The sequence below is a fragment of the Protomyctophum parallelum genome (genome assembly GCF_964188405.1).
Source record: "Protomyctophum parallelum genome assembly, chromosome: 10".
Lineage (NCBI taxonomy): Eukaryota > Metazoa > Chordata > Actinopteri > Myctophiformes > Myctophidae > Protomyctophum > Protomyctophum parallelum.
In genome coordinates this window covers 13,509,344-13,528,453 of record NC_139704.1, presented here as the reverse complement: position 1 = coordinate 13,528,453, position 19,110 = coordinate 13,509,344, and the positions used below count along the sequence as shown (strand labels likewise).

The 19,110-nt window shown below is 40.4% G+C and overlaps 2 protein-coding genes across 2 annotated transcripts; one reads left to right on the top strand and one right to left on the bottom strand.

The window, feature by feature from the left end:
- Positions 1-4,606: 4,606 nt before the first annotated feature.
- On the bottom strand, positions 4,607-9,377 carry klhl31 (kelch-like family member 31). Its single transcript, XM_083774161.1, has 3 exons — positions 9,293-9,377; positions 7,099-8,316; positions 4,607-6,990 (listed from the first exon to the last, which is right to left on the bottom strand). The coding sequence occupies exons 2-3, from the start codon at positions 8,283-8,285 to the stop codon at positions 6,255-6,257; spliced, it is 1,923 nt and encodes a 640-aa protein (XP_083630287.1). The 5' UTR covers positions 8,286-8,316; positions 9,293-9,377; the 3' UTR covers positions 4,607-6,254.
- Positions 9,378-10,115: 738 nt separating this feature from the next.
- On the top strand, positions 10,116-18,430 carry eloal (elongin A, like). The gene is made up of 11 exons (XM_083774887.1): positions 10,116-10,222; positions 12,039-12,095; positions 12,238-12,350; positions 12,464-12,995; positions 13,425-13,536; positions 13,640-13,807; positions 13,894-13,991; positions 14,103-14,283; positions 17,095-17,212; positions 17,852-18,003; positions 18,347-18,430. The coding sequence occupies exons 1-11, from the start codon at positions 10,139-10,141 to the stop codon at positions 18,406-18,408; spliced, it is 1,677 nt and encodes a 558-aa protein (XP_083631013.1). The 5' UTR covers positions 10,116-10,138; the 3' UTR covers positions 18,409-18,430.
- The last annotated feature ends 680 nt before the right edge of the window (positions 18,431-19,110 follow it).

The window sequence follows — 19,110 nt, the reverse complement described above, 5'->3', positions numbered from 1 at the left end:
AAAGCCTGGTTCCTATTCCTAATCAAACGGCGTAATCCGCTCTAGAGCCAGCCCTACTATATCCGGCCGTTTTCCCGCACACATAACCGGACCGGATCAGCAAAGCCACTGATCCGAATGGATCTCTGGGTTGACTGCTGCCGAACGCACGCGACGTCACGTCGTCAGGCGGAGTCACGTCATTGCTATGACTCAGCATTCTTTGTGACCCGTGCTCCTCCTTGAAAGCTGTCAAGTGTGGAAGACTGGAAGTTATACACACAAGCAAAATCCTGTCTATCTGAGATAGTGCACACAATGGAGCCAAATGGATCATTTGTGCACTCGGAGAGTTAAAACACGTTGAATTTGTACTGTGTACAGACTAGAGATACAGATTGTCGTCATGACTCATGTGATCGTGATGTCAATCAATATGATTTTGACAAAAGGAATTTCAGAGTAAGGATGACACTGCAAAACTCTACCGGCGGGTGGCTGGGCACTGGGTGGCTGGGTACTGGGCACAGTTGGCTACCAACTGTTCTCAAAGTGGGGTCCGGCGTCCGGGAACTCCCAGGGGTCCTTGGGGGGCTTCCAGGGGTCCCCAGAAAAAATAGGCTATATATTTAGGCTATAGGCCTATAGAGATGATCAATAGATTATCAAGATTTCACCTGGCTGATATACATTTTGGGGTCCTTGACATCAACGGAGTCAACTCCGGGAGTGCTTGAGGGCTTAAGCACCCACTGACACAATAGTAAGCCAAATAGCAGTGCACCCACTGACTGAAGGCTGAAGCTCCCCTCCCCCTGGTCATTTTGCACACACTTTTACGGTGTTTACAGAACAGGTAGGCTATAGTTTTTTTAGTCGGATCTATGTGGGTGCGGTGGCTGCGTCTGAGTACAAAAACAGCATGGTTGTTTGTTTTTCACCACCATGTGCGCTGTAAAATACTTATGTGTGTAATCACAGAGATCAACGAGCATATGAGACTTCACAATACATTACATGCGCAACCTAACTAACACACACAAACACACACGCACATATTATTAACTATGGTGATTTCGGGTGTGCCAGTACAGTACAGTACAGTACAGTACAGTACAGTACAGTACAGTACAGTACAGTACAGTACAGTACAGTACAGTACAGTACAGTACAGTACAGTAGAGGGACCCCCACACGGTAAACTGTCATTTCTCAACCGTTTCGGGGGGGGGGGGGGGGGCGGAATCCGGCCGGCACCCTGGATGCGTTCCTGTGGGTCTGGTCCTTCCGAACTTGGAATAATGACAATAATAATAATAAGAACATGATGTTTATTATAATAATAATAATAATTATTATTATTATTATTATTACTTGCGCAAGCAGAGTGTGCAAGTAATGTTTTTTGTCCGGTGTGTATGTCCCGTGGCAGCATATGATGTAATGAATTTGTGCTTGATATGGCATTGGTGTCAGATTACATACATATAGGGGCATTACCTTTAATCCACCCGACACTGAAACATATCATTATTACGTCACCATTGAGAGCCAGTTATACCCTGGCATTGGTAGGCCTACATACTTTTCATCACGTCATATGCTGCTACGGGACTATACGCATCAAACGACCCAAGTAACCACAGTAGCCTATACCGCTAATCAACTTAGAAATTACATATAAGGCATTTCCTTTAATCCACCCGTCACTGAAACATATCTTGATTACGTCATCATGTAGCATTAATATTTAATATTGAGGTTAAAAGCAAGGAGCAGAGGCTGAAGGAAGCCTTTGAGCATCCAAGGCCAGAGCCCGGAGCGAAGATGGCCACCAGCCTACTCCATCAAGCACGAACTACCATCCTGCCGCCATGGCCAGTCCCACGGACGCGATGGGGGGAGAGGACCACAGTCCTTGTCTAGCATCTAGCATCAACCACCTTGCCCCGAAGAAGGCCAAGCCCCCCAAGCAGTCCCAGACCGCGGCAAATAGCACAAGGCCAGCGCCTGATAAGAAAGATAAATTCTATTCTATTTATTTCACAGAGAGGCTGAGATTTAAAAGTTTGTAGCAGTCGACAGTGCTTGCTCGCTCTGCTTGCGCACTAGTAGGCCATTTATGGCCTACTTGTGTGCAACACGCAAGTAGGCACTCGACAGAATGGAGTTCTAGTTACTTGCGCAAGCAGAGCGCAAGTAATAGTTTTCGTAAGGCAAGCAAGGCACTCGACAGAGTGCAGTTCTAGTTATTATTATTTTGACAGTCAGTCAGTGAACCCAATGGTTGAAAATGTCTTAATGTATTTAAATGCAATTGACATTGAAGGGAAAACTTACGTGATTATGTAAAACGAGCAAATCGGCTAACCAATCACATGTTGGTGGGAGCTCTTGGCCAATAGGACCACCATATGTACCTTATAGGCAGCAATGTCAAATGTCCGCTAAGATAAATTGATGTACGACGACAAGGTGTGATTTGAAGAAGATAAGAATAGGACAACTTTATTAGAAAAACAAGTAAAATAAGAATATAACCAATAAAAACATTATAAAGTTAAGTTAAAAACACATCAGCTATAGGGAATGCTATTCTGAACAGGTGGGTTTTCTGTGTGCGGTTTTGAGGTGGGGAGTGAGGGGGCATCTCGGATGTGATAGCATTTTAAGACATAGCACTATAGTGTTTTTCTACTGTTAGACAGATTGTGAAGCCTGTACAACTAGGCTAAACAGCAGGGCAACTGGGTTTTACTGAGTTTGACGCGTGCAGTGATTACCGTAATTTCCGGACTATAAGCCGCGGCTTTTTACCCATGATTTGAACCCTGCGGCTTATACAACGGTGCGGCTAATCTATGGATTTTTACAGCTAACGCAGAGCCATCTCAGGTTCTGAGCTAACGTAGCTGCGGCTTATAGTCCGGTGCGGCTTGTATATGGGATTTTCCCTAAATTTGGCTGGTGCGGTTTATATTCAGGTGCGGCTTATAGTCCGGAAATTACGGTAATTCAATGTCCAGAGAGTTGTGTTACTTTCGGATATGTCAATCCATTTATTGATATCCACTTTCTTTCAGCAGTAGTATTCAAACGTAAATAAACTGTAATAAACAAACAAACAAACTGAACCTATCGACCACGCACGGTCAAACTGTGTCGTCTCCCCCTGTCGCACCTGATCGTGCCATCACACTGACAGGTAATGATCGTTTCTATGACAACCACCCACCATTCTGACTGACTATTCCCATGACGTCATCGTAAAGAAGGACATCATTAATTAGGTTAAAATAAACAAAACAAAATAAACAAAAAGCATTTTGGCTCCAACACAGATGCTAGATTCTTAGCTTCCTTATGATACTTGATGACTATTTGATGTATTGCCATGCATGTGTTGTTCTTGCTTACTGTAAATCGCTCTGGATTAAGAGTGTCTGCTAAATTGTAAACTGTATTCCTTTCTTTAACTGGAGAATTGTTTTCCTTTTTCACTAACAATCGGCTTACTGACGTTTTCTTTGTTAGGGGAGAGGTTAGGGTTATGAATGATGTCACAAAAATTGTGTATTTTTCAATGGGCCCTTTCACTCAAAGGCTTTCAGATTTCATATGCTTGCTAGAGGAAAGGCCATGGAAATCAGTAGGGTTCATGATTCATTCTACAGTACATCATGTATATCGTTACTTAGCCTGAGGGTGGCGCTACAGGCAAGGACAAAGTCTTCTTACCTAAGTGTTCCTCATCATTTGTTGGACCATTTGGCTTCCTACTGGTACAGCCAGATCAACCTGGAGCTCAATGCTCTAACGATGTTAGTGTAGGCCTACTTTAGGCCGTAGATCCATCCAGCCTTGCAGTGGCCAGAACAGTGAACAGTGTGATTTGTGTGTATGTTTACAAAAATGCTGTAGGTCTACTCCCCTCCAACTGTATATATCCTATTTTCAACAGTTTTTATTGTATTTTGACACTTGCTCTGGCAATGTAAACGTATGTTTTCTCATGCCAATAAAGCTCAATTGAATTGAATTGAATTGAATTGAATTGAGTCTGGCCAATAAACCAGGCTAAGCCCCCATACCACAGACCCATCCAATAAAAGATTAGATACCACAATGACCAAAACCAAGTGCCACTTCAATGTTTTGTTCAGTGTGTTGCAGTGGGGCTCACACTGCTCCTCACTGACTATACCACTACACTACCATTATTTACAGAAGGAAAAATAACAATTTGGATGAAATTGAAAGTAACAAATTGATTGGTAGCTGATTGGTTGCACACAGGTTGAAGGAAGCTCTTAGCGCCTCTGGGCACCTTCGGCTTCATCATCATCCATACAGAACATATAAATACACACATCTGCTACTATAGGCCCATAGCACTTGCCCTAGCCCCTTAGATAGCACTTTATGTAGACTTAGATAGCATTTTAAACAGACTTATAGCATGTTACGTAGGCAGCACTAGAATTGCATTTTATGTAGTCATATCACTTTATAGTACACACATAATATAGTATAGTATGTATAATTTACATAATAGTTTCATAATATAGATACTCCACTGTTATGTTCTTTCTTAGCTTACGCATGTTTCAGTATAACTACTTTTTGATGTATATATGCCATGCTTTTTGTTATTGCTTAATGTAAATCGCTCTGGATTAAGAGTCTGCTAAATGCCTAAATTGTAAATTGTATAGTCCTACTGGTACCTGTTTTTGCCACCAACAAGTGCAATATGGAATGTATATACCTTCTGTTGGCATAATATACCACAAGTGCAATCATTCATATTTATTTGCCCATGTCCATATATATTTATTTACCCTTCTGTACGCCTATTGTCGGCCTATAGGTTTATAGGTTTATATCTTTACAGTTCCAATGCACCAACCCCACCAAGACAAATTACTTGTGCCTGCAAACATACCCAGTGAACTGAAATCGGATTAATTCATGCAAAACGATTCCGCTTTACGTAGCCTACATTAGAACCAAAAACAGCTGACTACTCATTCAAGGCCAGTGAGTAGGCAGAGTAACTCATATCTGAAACTGTTGTCCAAAGAAACCACTAGAGGTGGCGATGAAGCTATTGTTTTTCTACAACATGGTTTGACAGAATGGGCACTGACTTTAAGCTGATAAAGGGAACTTGAGTGTGTGAGTTAGGATATGTATTCCAAGGTGCTTTTTAAAATGGGTTTGGATAAATAATTATAGATTTATGGCATACACAAGTTTTTATTTTAAAAACAGACAAATACATTTAAAACACATGAGCTATCTACCCAATCTGGGGAAAGCTCAGGCTGATTGCTTTTATCCCAAATTCACATTCTCTTTTCTTTCTTAATTTATTTATTTTTTATTTTTTACAAAACAATGCCTGCCTTAACAGAAAACAAAGTCACATTTAAATGAATCCAGTCCTCAATGTTACAACATTTCCCCCAATTTTTTTTTAAACTGATGTTATGACAATCACGCAACACCTTCTGAATTCAAGCTTATTATACATGAGATGGCTGTAGGAATTGTAGCTCTACTATGTGTGTTAAAAAGAAGAACCTGCTCCTGGTAGGTGAGGTAATTTCAGTCTGACATTCTTTATTCCACCTCCATTGCCATTCCTTTTTTATTGTATTGTTAATGTTTCTATCTGAAACATGTGAATACTGTAGTCCTTTCAAGTACTTGGAAAAACCATACCTACTGCATCCACTATGACAACCACTTTAACAAATTATTCTGTAGTTGTCACCACCTTCACAGACCTGGATAATCAACATCTTAAGTCTTCATTTGCATGGATTTTGAATGTTTATCTTACAATAGTGGAGTATCTTACAAATATTGTGTATACTAAACATGGAGCTTGTAAAAATATCAAAACTGAATTGGCCCCAAAGGAGATGACAAAGGGTTGACACTATGCAGGGCCTATGGTCTCAGCAATAGACTGACATTCAAGACATATTCAACACAATACCGCTGTTCCCTTCATTATACTGTATCCACTGATATGAAACATCAAAGTGTCTGCATTTATGCCACTATTACAAATATTTACTTGTGTTAAGAAATGCATATCAATTTGATTAAACAATTTGACAGTTTTGGTGCATTTAATAAATAAATTGGTGCACTTTTCTGTTCATCTGAGAACATGGGCCTAAATGGTGAACAAGACATTCAGCCCTCAAAAGGAGACTAATGTAGTTTTTATAACCCATATTTACTGCAGCAGTACACAATGCTTATATGCTAACTGGTGCAGAGGAAACTGAACTGGCTCTAGACTCTCTAGCTATTTTCCGTGTCGGCATTGTAACAATACAGCATGAAATGCCGACAGTAGCTTCAGGCAATTCGTCATCCTCAGTCCATTCATTGAGATCGGGGTTGTAAACCTGAATGCATTTTTTGTACTTCTTCTCAATCTCATTCCAGCCTCCAAGGAGATAGATCTTGCTGTCCAAAAGGGCGACACCTGCAGTGCTTACTCCAGTGAGAAGTGGAGCACTGTAGCTCCACTGGCCGTTGTGAGGATTGAAACATTCAACTGCTAAGACGTCTACCCTCTCCCCACGACCTCCCAGCTGGCTCCCACCAAACACATAGGCACGGTCTCCCACAGTGGCAGCGCAGTGCCAGCCTCTTGGGGTGCTCAAGCTATTCTTATCCTGCCAGGTATCAGTGGAGGGATCATAGCTGCACACAGCCCTGGTGTAAGCGTTGTTGATGTAGCCACCTGTTACAAGAATCTTGCCATCGATGACAGTGCTGCCGTGACAGCAGCGTGCCACCTCCATGGGAGCCTTCATCTGCCACTGGTTGGAAGAGGGTACGTAGCACTCCACTGAGGCTTGACATCCATCACCGTTACGACCTCCCACAGCAAACAAGAGGCCATTGAAGATGTTGAGACTGAAGTGGGTGCGTTTTTGGATCATGTTGTTCAGATGAATCCAAGCGTTGAACCGGGGATCATACCTAAATAACAAAGCATGTCATGTTATTTACAGTAATTATTTAATAATAATAATAATAATAATAATAAACTATCTTGTGTGGAATTGAATGTAAATAATTGATCCTTACCTGCAGAAGTTGCTAACAGCATGTTTAGCCTGATTCCTTGCGTCATTCTGGTCTTCGCCTCCTGCCACATACAGGAATCCATCCAACACTGCTACACACTGGTTGAAAGTCTTCGCTGGCATTTCAGTTAGCTTATTCCATACATTATCAGCATCTCTGTATAGAACTTCTTTGCTAAGAGACTTCTCTGTCAAGGCAGGACGTCCACCTACGGTGAGCATGACACGTTGCCCTCCACGTACCTTTGTTCTGCGTGACTGCAGGATATTCTGCTGGTATGGCAACAGATGGTAATTCATCGCATCAACTAAGAGGCGGTGGCACTCGGGGTCTTGCATCATTCTAGGCACATTCTGGACATGATTCACCAGGTCTTGAGCAGAGATGGTGCCGAAGCGGATGTGGGTCAGGAGATCTGCTGCATACTTCAACCGCTTCTCTTCAAAGTCCAACCACCTCATGGCGATCTGGAAGGCTGTGACCTCAGAGGGCAGGTGCAAGGAATCATCTGAAAGGAAATCACTGATCTGCTCATAGGTGAGCTTCAGGAACTGCTCCATCTCAGAAAACTCAATGAAGTTCTCTCGCATGAACTTCTGAGCAGCCCGCTTGGTTTCTTTGAGGTCATAGGTGTCAGCAATGTTGCCCACATACATGCAGTTTTCCACACTGAGTTCCTGCATGAGGAAGTCGCTGCACATCTTCACCAGGGTGTTTATCTGCAGCAACATGGCCGCTGCAATCGTGCTGCCGATGCTATACAGTGACAGGGTTAGCTTCCCAGAATATGCATATGTAATTGCTGTGGCAAGGCCTACAGGTGAGAGGTCATTAAGCTCAATCTTCTGAAGGGTAGACTCCTTCTTCAGGATATTCTGAATGTACTCACTGCAGGAGGCCATCACAACTTTGTGGACATCAAAAGACTTTGACTTGGTAGAAACTATTAGATCACACAAGAAGCTGTCATGCCTCATGTTGCTCAAACCCTCTAGGAGATTAGGTGCATATGCAGCATCTGTAACTTCTGTTGAGATGCAACTGAAGCCATTTCCTCCTTCCAGCAGGGTGTTCAGCCCATTGATCTTATTGACTGGGCTGTCCTCAACCATGATGGTCATTTCATTTATATCTCCCTTATTCTTTTTGGTCGTTTTGTTCTTTTTGGGAGCCATTTTGGGAGCCATGGCGGATGCGGTAGAACACGGCCCAGACCTTCTGAAAATGAAAAGAAGTTGGAAAACACAATTATAAATGATATTAATGAATCTGTAAAAAGAAAAGCACATTTAATTTAAAGACAACCATGTACCTTACTATATATACAGAAGAGTGTATAGCATAAATTACATCATGATTCATTCATTCATTCATTAGGACAACCCAGAATTGTGCAACCTATATTGTAGGTGGGGAGATAGCAGTGGAGAGAGTGAAACAATTATTTCTCAAACATTCTCCCACTCCCATTAGATTGACATTTAGCCGGCAAAATAATAGTGAAATGAAACTGTTCCTCATTTTGCTGGGGACCCCCTGGAACCCTCGATTACCCTTAGGATCCCTGAACCCTACTAAATCTTGTGGTATTCGTTTTTTGATAAATAGTCTGACTACAATTGGCAGACATTTCAAATTGTGTCTATGCCATGTTAAAACCAGGGACTGTGTCAACATTCCTCTCTCCTTGCATCTGTCACTATTTATCAGTAGCATGTCCAGGAATAGCAGCACTGGATGGCTCTCCTATGACGTTCCTTTTATAGACTTTCAGAAATGAACTGAGGCCATCATGTCCTATGATTGTTTATAGTTTAGCAGGGTGGTTGTTCTATTCAAGTGAAACATCAGCATAATTAAAGTTAAAAACGTTTTCAATCAATAAATCAATTAAACAAACAAACATTAAACACACAATTAACAACTGAGGTAATGAGTGTGATAGGCTATTCTATACCCAAAACTTTTGCACTATAGAGACTCTAACCTAGGCCTAGCCCTAGGTCCTTATAGCTTATATAAAAAAGACAAAAGAAAAGGATAAGCTACACATGTATGTCGTCTGATATTAAAGCAATGAACAGGTTTGACCTATTGCTCAAATAAAGTCGAAATTTCTATACTATAAAACTGAGCACCAACAAGAAAATTATGAAAAACCTTGGCATATCCATGGGGTTATAGGGCAACTTACCTAAAATGTCAAGTTAAGGCCGGTAGAGAAAGCACTTGTGCCTCCAGGTAGTGAGCAGGAGAGAAAGACCAGCAGACACAGTGGGCAAAAGAGACGCGCTTTTAACTCCTCCTCTCAACGAGTGCGTGTTAAAGTTCTTGCGCAATACGTGCAACAAAGGACGGACCCCATGTGCCCCCCTCACCCCTAGCTACAATAATAAGGTGTTGCCAAGTCGTATTGATGCCAACATATGTTATGTCAGTAATGTCACCTGAGGCTATGAGGCCTTAGATGCATGACGTGTGTCATTACAAAATGCCATGTAGGCATACCGGTAGCTACATTTCATGTCAGCAATGGCATTAAGCTGTTTTGCTTTGCAGTAGTAGCCTAGCTAAAATGAGAAGAGATAATAATAATAATAATAATAATAAACATAAACAATGACTACTCTGGTCCAGTCTGGATCTCTTTTTTTTTGTCAATGAATGAACTAAGTAGGGCCTACAACCCGCACGGTGCGCTCCCACTACCCCCGCTCGCGCGCGCGCGCGCACACACACACACACACACACACACACACACACACACACACACACACACACACACACACACACACATACACACACACACACACACACACACACACACACACACACACACACGACACCCATAGGGTTCGCACTTCGCAGCTACGCTGCAGCCTGGGGTCTGACGTAGCTCTATAGCCTACTACATGACATGACAGCTGTCTATCATGTTGTTTCAGGCCATGGCCGGCTGTTGCTGTTGGTTCCTCCTCCCATTATTATAATGATCATCATCAATGTCTGTGGGTTTCCGGGTGTGGGTGGTTGCACGTGAATGATCGTGATGGCCACTTCTGATGTGGTGAAGAGAGTGATGCGGTTGAAATTTCAACTCAGAGACTCGGCAGAATCAAAGACGGTACCCACTTTTAATTTTCACGTTTTGCACGCTGTGCACAACACACGTGGAAGTTGCACCGGCTAATTAAACATTCTCTTCGCTGTTAATCCAACCGCAAAATGACCAAATCTCACAGATCTCTCTCCTTTGCAGAGAATCGTACTGTTACCCATTGTAGCATAGCCTACATTGCATTTACTAACTCACCTGCACTGCATTTCATTTATTATGACAACTCTTTGTATTTCTTCAAAGCAGTACACCCCTATGTCTTAGACCTACATATTATTTATGCGTATTAAAAATGTTATCAAATTGTGGAATTATGCCTAATTTGCTTTCACATTGCCTTTGAATTAATTAATTAAAGGTGCTATAGGTGCTGCCTGTGATGTTACATAACATAACATTATCAGACCTAAATGTAGGCCTACCCTTCAAACCTTATCCCAAAAATGAATGGCTATCACAGGCTTTGTAGCAATTTGTAGAAATATGGGGCCTTAAATCGTGTGTGTGTGTGTGTGTGTGTGTGTGTGTGTGAATGCCCTTTACCCGCTTTAGAAAATGGAAAATTCATTTAAAAATGTGTTGTATTTTTTTCTTCTTTACATTTCATCAGTTTAAATTTCAGTTGTTTATCCTGAAGAGTACTAGGGAGACCCCAGTTACTGGACAAACATTATAGCAATGATTACACTCGGAATTTCACATTTATTTGAACAAAATACATCACTTGGAGCATCTTTTAACAGGAACATTAGTTTAGTGAAATATATTATAGAGATGAAAATATATAAATTAGTTAATTTCCCACAAATATAAGGAATTTTAGTTTTTCTTTGCTGAGTTGAGTTATGCCTTCATAGTTGCCTCACACCTATAATAATTAGAAAATGACTGTAGGCTGGTAAGAGTGTGATTTGACACAACACTTGGTTGTCATGGGGGGGCAGGGTTTATGGGTGGGTGGTGCTTTCTGCTAAAATTGGCAACACTTCCAGTTGTTCATCTGATGGCTGCTGTCCATCAACAGGATGTGCCATGCTGCAAGCTTACTACAGGGTATTTTGTGGGGGAAATTGATGCATTGACAAATAGTGCCTGCATGGGGTTTTGGATTATATTTCTTTAAGGCCAGTGGACATAACCTGCTCATCCAGTTAACATTGATAATAACGGGCCAACATTAGTATGTATAACCGTGGCTATTTATAGTTCATAGTAAAAGAGGAGCCTCAGTGGGTGCGGTTATGTTTCCATACATAGCACGTACTCTGAATGCACAGTCAGCAACTGTGACTCTAGTTTAGTGATCCAAAACAAGGACTGCCATATTTGGCATTTAACTACTTAAACCTCATATTTCGTTGACTGGGATCCCCAGGGTTATATGCTGGGTTTCCTACATCAGATCTCTTATAAAAATAGCACATCTACAAGCTCACAATGCGCTGCATTTGGACGTGTTGTGTGCTTGTAGATCGTCTATTTTCAACGAATGTTTGTCCCAGAATAGGCACACATGGGTTCATGTGGTTAAGGAGTAGCCAGTTCCAGTTATTTTGTAGCATGTTTCCTCTCTCTTTCTCTCTGTGTGTGCTCGCCCTTGAAGGTTCCCCTCTGATAACCTTGCTCGGGGACTGTTACTATTACACGTTCAAGCAATGTCATGATTCACATACAGTAGCTGTGTGCTTGTAGGTTTTAAAATAGCAAGTGTGAAATGCGTAGAAGGAAGGCACTGGAGCAAACTTGGTCAATTAAAGCCTTTTTTTATTTACAGGGTGCAGTACAAATAAAGCGATTAAAACATTTACTTCTGTCCTCCCAGATTCAAAAAACTTTGCAAAAACTGAAGGACCTGGATATGACATTAGAAGTCCTCATTGTAAGACTTTTAGACTTTTTAAAGAACACATTTACCAAATACCAATGTATACATATGGATTTGTTCTTTAATGCCCACAGTCCAAAGTGTTATTTGATTGTGTTGATGGTAGACTAATCATGTGTCAACACATTTTCTTTAGGAAACTGGAATTGGAAAAACTGTTAACTCTTTTCGCAAACATAAGCAAGCTGGTGAACTGGCCAAGTCACTAGTTGCTTATTGGAAGAAATTGGTCCCGAAGGATTCCACAAGGTGCAGTACTTTACATGTTTTATTTTGTTTTCAATATTTAATATTAACGTTTTATGAGTTTTTTGGGGAAGGTCGTAATTTATTTTTCATCTTTTAATCTTACATTGGTGTAGCCATACAGCAGAAGGGGAAAGCACACCGAGTTCAGATTTGAAAGCCAAAACACGTGATCAAAATTGTCAGGAGAATGGAAAACTCCCAAACGATGGCGTCTCCAACTGCAATGTAAACAGCCGAGATGGATCAAACAAGGTCATGATGATAACAGATGGTATTACAGACAGAGATACACCCTTAGAAAGAGAAGAGGAAGATGTGCTGGATGAAGATTTGAACAAGAAAACACAAGACGAGAAACGGAACGATGCAGTTAAATCACAGAAAATAAATCACTGGAATAAGAATGTTGGCAATGGTCAAATTGTGCCCAGAAACAAAAATGATGACAGGATTAAATCACGGGAAAATTCTAAAGGAAATTCTGATGCTGGAAAAATTGGAGCCAAAAGAGATTCAAAGCATAATTTGCAACATAGTAAATGTTCTACGTTAAAAGTGGAGGCTGAAGAATCCTCATCGAAGACTTGGTCTAAATGTATCAGTTCTGAAGATGATGGAGCTTCAGAAATGCCAAATGGTTCACAAGTATGTCATGGAAAAAACAGACATCCAGCGGAGGAAAATCAGGTCTTTCTTAAAAACAAATGCAAGTCTAAAAATGAAGAGAATCCAAACACCAAAGCCAAAAAGCCTAAAATAAGGCATAAAGCCAAAATGAATGAAAATGACTTGGATGTGCCATCCAAGGAACTATCCGTGTCTTTTGAGTCTTTCTTGAGTTATGACTTGAATCCACGTAAAAAGGATCAGCATAGAAGTAGAAATCCACAAAAAAAATTCAAGCCTGTGAAAAAAGATGAATCGTCAAAAGAACTTGACGATTCATCAGTCAAGTTACCCACAATGTCTGAAAATGACTTCACCTCTAAAAAGGTATTTTGACTACTGTATGAAAAATTAAGAAGTCTTGTACAAAATTGTATTTGATATAATTATAATGTGGTATGTCTTCAGCTCCATTTCAATAAGACCAAGGGATTTGAAATGGACTTGCTTCCATTGCCTGCACATCTGCCTGAATTATTTGATAAGCCCTCTACTGTTGTTGACTACGTTCAGAGGAAACGTGAGTATTTCAAAATGCACCTGTATAATGTATACTAATGCAAGTATCATACTTGACATTGGATGACTTTGTTCTTGATATACAGTAGTTTGTCTATCTACAGAGAAGATCCAAGAGGAGGCAGAGGAGACCACTGAGGACGCCTCAACCTCAATTGGTCAAAGGCTGAACAAGAGGATGCAGGTCTATTCTGGTGCTAAATCTAACTTTCTCCCAACCATGATGAGCTTGTACAAACAGTGTGTCCGCTCACTGCAGAACAACATCGAGAGTGAGTTAAAACCAAGGTACCATCTAAAATTCCTTGATATGCATTTTGTTGTCAAGTCTACTTTAAGACCAGTGTTTTTTTCACAGTGCTTTATGAAACTGGTGGGGTTCCATTTGAAATCATGGAGCCTGTGTTGGAGAGATGTACACCAAATCAGCTGCTACGTATTGAAGAATGCAACCCAGTAAGAATCAGATTTTTATTTGGAAGCTACAGTACACTGTAGTGTACGGGCCAACAGTCTTCCAAGAAACCTTTGGACATTGCCTTTGTGTTCAACATTGTTTGTTTTAAGGTCTACATTGGAGAGACTGATCATTTATGGGAGAAACACTGTCAAAGAGAATTCCGTGACTCAAACCTTCTGGAGTATGAGTCATGGAAGGAGATGTACATCAGGCTATCGGATGAGAGGGAGAGGAAATTCAAGAGGTTGACAAAAAGCATCGCCTCATCACATTCTACCAAACCAAAAGGTGTGTATTAATGGAATGGTTCCTCCTGCTGCCTTTTACTTGTTGTATCAACAATGCTCTCAACCAAGTATTGATTGAATATACTTTATTAGTCAAATGTAAATAGCATGGAACTACTGTAAAGCACTTGGGCTGAAAGGACAACAAAAAAGGTCCTGGGGATTTATTTCCATTGTGGTCCTATGTATTCAATTAATCAACAAATCGCATCGATTAGTATCAATGGCATCTATAATGACTTTGCCAAAGTTGTTACATAGACGGCGAGCGACGCATACATTTAATTGGCTGTCGCCAAGTCGCCCAAAAGATAAATTATTTTCGGGCGACGTTCCTCCGCCCACTTTTCGACCATCCGCCTGCTATCGCCAGTAGTTACCGGGTCCCATTGACAAATAATGCAAATTCGTCTGGCTGTCGCCAGCTGTTAAAGCGTTAGGGAAGCCTCGTCTGGTGGGGAACTCTGGATTGCCCTGTGAAACTTAACAGATTGGTGACAATCGCTTGCCACTTAGCTGTATCGTGTTAATGGAATAGTTTGACACACAGTTGTTGGAGTGAAACTAGCATTAGGACCCGGGTGTGCTTGTTTGAATAAACTCATGAAGTTGTGATAGATGTGACCTACCATATGGCCTTTGAAAATGGTGAAGATGGTTTGTTCTATTAATGCTGTCTAGCATTAAGTGAAGGTCAGTTAAAAAGTAAATACACATTTATTTGAGGGAGTTAAAGGTTAAGACCACTTTTGTAGAGGTTTGGGTTGTGTAGTTACCTTGCCATGATGTACAGTAACTCAAAATGTGGACAAGAAATCCCAAATAATTGCTCCAGTTATTAGAAATTGATAATTCAAAATATGCTCCTCATTGACTTGCATTGTACGATGAAACAGCTCTCAAAGTCACTCTTTTAGTACGTAAACAAACAAAGTCGATTCAGACAATAACTAGAAAAAGTGCCCTTCTGGGCACAGGTCTCCACCAGGATAGGAATGTAGGACATCTGTTTGAAACTGAGCACTCCTGTGAACTTTGGAAGCCAATCTTAACCAATCAGGATGGAGTCTGAGAAATCTGAAAGACCGGTTTCGTTGAATGGCTCTAGAGAGACTGTGTACCAATTTGCGTGATGTTTGGACAAAATCTGTAGGTGTACTGTACAAAAACTTGTTTTGCACAAAGCGGCCTCCTGGTGGCGCTATAACAGGCCGTTCTGGAAAGTCTGGGGCAGAGGTTCATCGTTGGCATCCAGGGAGTGTGTGTGCAAAATTTGGCATTGACCGGGTTAACGGTGGCCGAGATTAGCTGCTCACGGACACACACACACACACACACACACACACACACACATGGATGGATGGACGGACGGACACACACGGACGGACGGAGTGCAAAACATACTCTCCCCCCATGCCTTCGGCCTGGTGGAGACAAATATAGACTAGATGATAATGTTCCTGTGGGGCTGGAACTTCCGGGGACGTCACCCCATACGGAGTTGCACCACTTACTTCACACGGGTGTGATTTTTGATTTCTTGTCCACATCATGGCAAGGTAACTACACAACCCAAACATATACAAAGGTGGTCTTACCCTTTAAGCTTAAGCTTTTTTCCAAAAGCCTAAAATTACAGAAAACCCATTATGAAAGACTTGAGTGGTTCATGGTGGGGGAAAAAATGAATAGTTCAACCATTCAGTGTTTTTAGAATTTTCACATTTTAATGGGATGAATGGCATGAATATCCATTGTTGCCTACCTTTGACCTAAAGATCCAGAAACTAAAGGAACTAAAACGGAACTACAGTAGCAGTATTGGTTTTTGTTTACTTTAGACCATTTGGCTCCCCGCCCACCTCCAGGAATGTCTTGAGATGCTATGAATTGATGCCAACTGTTGAATATGATAAGATAATTGTATCAGTGATCGGTTCTGACCAAAATCTATGCATCAATTCAGCAAGCTGATAATCTGTATTGCATTCTAGGGGTGTCCGAGTTGGGTGGCACAGGCTGGGGGTAAAGTTCCTGCACACACTGCAGACACTGGGGAAAAAGCTAAAATATTCATGAATTTGAAACTAATGCAATGATTTTTTTCCCAGTAATTTATTGAAGAAATCAAACAAATTAAATTCCATAAATTAGAAAGCAAATGCTTAAGAAGTAGTGAAAATAGCCGATTTACAAGCTCGCAACGTGGCGTGAAGCAACGCGTTGTGAGCTTGCAGATCGGCTATTTTCACTAGTTTGGGTCCCTGGCAAATGTCTAACTTGGGAACCACTGATCTATATGGTAGCCTGGTATGGGTCTTGAGAAAGGTGCTTGTGACCAAAATGAACCTTGTGTTTTTAGTGTGGATGAAGCCCTTTTATTGGTCTTAACGGTTTCAGTAGTTTGTATTAGATTAAATGAGATGAGACATAAATACTGGTCATCCCTCGGCTGACATTAGATCTGACCATCTGGTACAAGGCCACTTTAACTTTATTCATAGACACAACTGGCCAGGAAACAAAGTATGAATATGAGACTTTAGGTGTTTTAGCAATGAAAATAACACAAACATAATATGCCGCCCAACCAATCCCTGTTATGTTTTAAACAAGTTTCGGGTCATGATGGTAGAAAAATAAACGTGAGAAACCCAGATTGACTTAAGTGACTGCGATCGTGTGAGCTAAATCTTTGTATGGCCGGAAGTATGGTTGCAGATCTAGAACAGTTAGTTCTTGTTTGATATTCTATTCTTTAGTCCTTGTGAAAGTCCACATACATTGACAATTTCCTGGATTTTGTTTCTAGGACGACAGGTGAAGATGGCATTTATTCACACTGTTGCCAAGCCACCAAGAGATGTGCGACTTCAGCAGGAGATTCATAGATCTAAGAGTGAATCTCTAAATCCTAAAGTCAAGTCCAGGTGGCATTTTCTGTCTGTGTTGATGATACATAATTTTGTTAATTTTAAATGCAATAATGTATATGATACTTTTATAATACAAATTAATAATAATAATTTGTTTACATTATTTGGTGATCTCTTGATAAAGAACTAATGCTAAAGTTATAGCAGCCATGGTGTAACATTGTTAATGTACATCTCCTGAGCTGTTGTTTTTCTTCTAAAGGGAGTTGTTTGAGAGTAGCTTAGCAAGACATAACCTGTCAGAGATTGATGTGATAGTGCTGGGTGAAATGCCTAGTGTGAGAGCTTAGCTGAGCACTGGGACCAGAGCAAAGTGCTAGATAAACTAGTTTCATTCCAGTTATCTACTCTGTCCTATGTTGATTGTTGTCCCGTGAAGTACTATTTGTAGCCATGCATAGATGGATTACACACACATCACCGGCGTATAGTGTCAAACTGTCAATACAACAAACCTTTTGAAAAGAGCAATCTGTATTTTCTCACAGGGTTAGACTTTGGAAAAATAATACTCAAGTAGACGTATTACCCTTAACCTTTTTATAGTATGGCATGATTAATGCTAGTATGTGCTTTAATGTGTGGTCATTTTGATTTGTTTATGCTTATGCCTCACTGTTTTGTTTTTTCAAGAATTTCTAGTGACGGTGTTCCAAAGAATGTTATGAACACTACAAAAGCGACAATTGAAAGAAGTTATGATGAACAATACAAGAATGAACAATACAAGAGTGGCACCTCCAGTTCAGGAACCAGCAATGCACAAGACCCTCGCAAAAAAACAAGTGAGTTGAAAAATGTTATTTTACTCTTTCTAAATACATTTTTACTTGTATGGCCTTATGATTCACATGGGCTAATGGCAAACAGTTAGTTGCACAACAACTTCAACTCTACTTGCTAAACTCTTTGAATTCAACATATAGGCCTACATTATTCCAAATTGGACTGTTTTCATCAAGCTTATTATTTTTGTTCATTACAAATAGAATTTGAGGCTTAAAGCACAATGCTGAAAGTTAAAAGCAAATTGTTTTTAAGAAATAAAAGCTATAATTCTCAATATTGCAATTTAACTCTGTTGGGTCACTCGGATTGCTTAATGTTGTATTTTTCTTCTTCATAAAGGAGTTGCACCAATGATGGCAAAGTCCTTAAAGGCCTTCAAGAAGCACCTGGGACGTAGATAAATCCACCCTTCCAATGACGACAAACCATTTAATAGAGCATTTGTGTTTATCTTTTGTTTTCTTTCAATTGATTACAATAGTTATTAAATGAGCAGCAGCCTATAAAAGTAATTTTGTGTTTGGTTCTTCATGTTTCAGCTTATCAACATGAGTGAGTGTTGTTGGCCATTCAATAGGGTTTGGCTCTCTCTAGTGGACAAAGAAACAAAAGATAACATGAGTACATTATATATAGTACAAATTATTACATTTTAGTTTTATGTAAATGTCTTGTCAATTATAGTATTTGAAGAATGACTGATATAATTTCAATTAATATTTTTAGAAGTGATTTAACTTCTTCCACTGTGACATCCTATATTTTGACTTTTTACTGTGTGTGTGGGTGTGTGAACAGCCTTCATAATGTAATTATCTGTGTGCTTTCGAAACTCACTGCATGGCATTCCTGTCATATCTGTTGACACTCTTGTCCCAAAATATGCTTGTGGCATATCTTCTCATCTATAATTATCTTGTATAATTATATGACAAATAGGAAGTGACTTAAGGCCCCAGGTTTGTAGTTGCCTACAGGTTCACCTGTGTGGTAAAACCATAGTTTTTGCCCCACTGCTGGCTTTGTTTAATTCAATTGTTTTAATTCAATTGTTTGGAGTGTTTCAGTTGCAAACTTACTGAGCTTGTGGCAGGAGAGCTGAA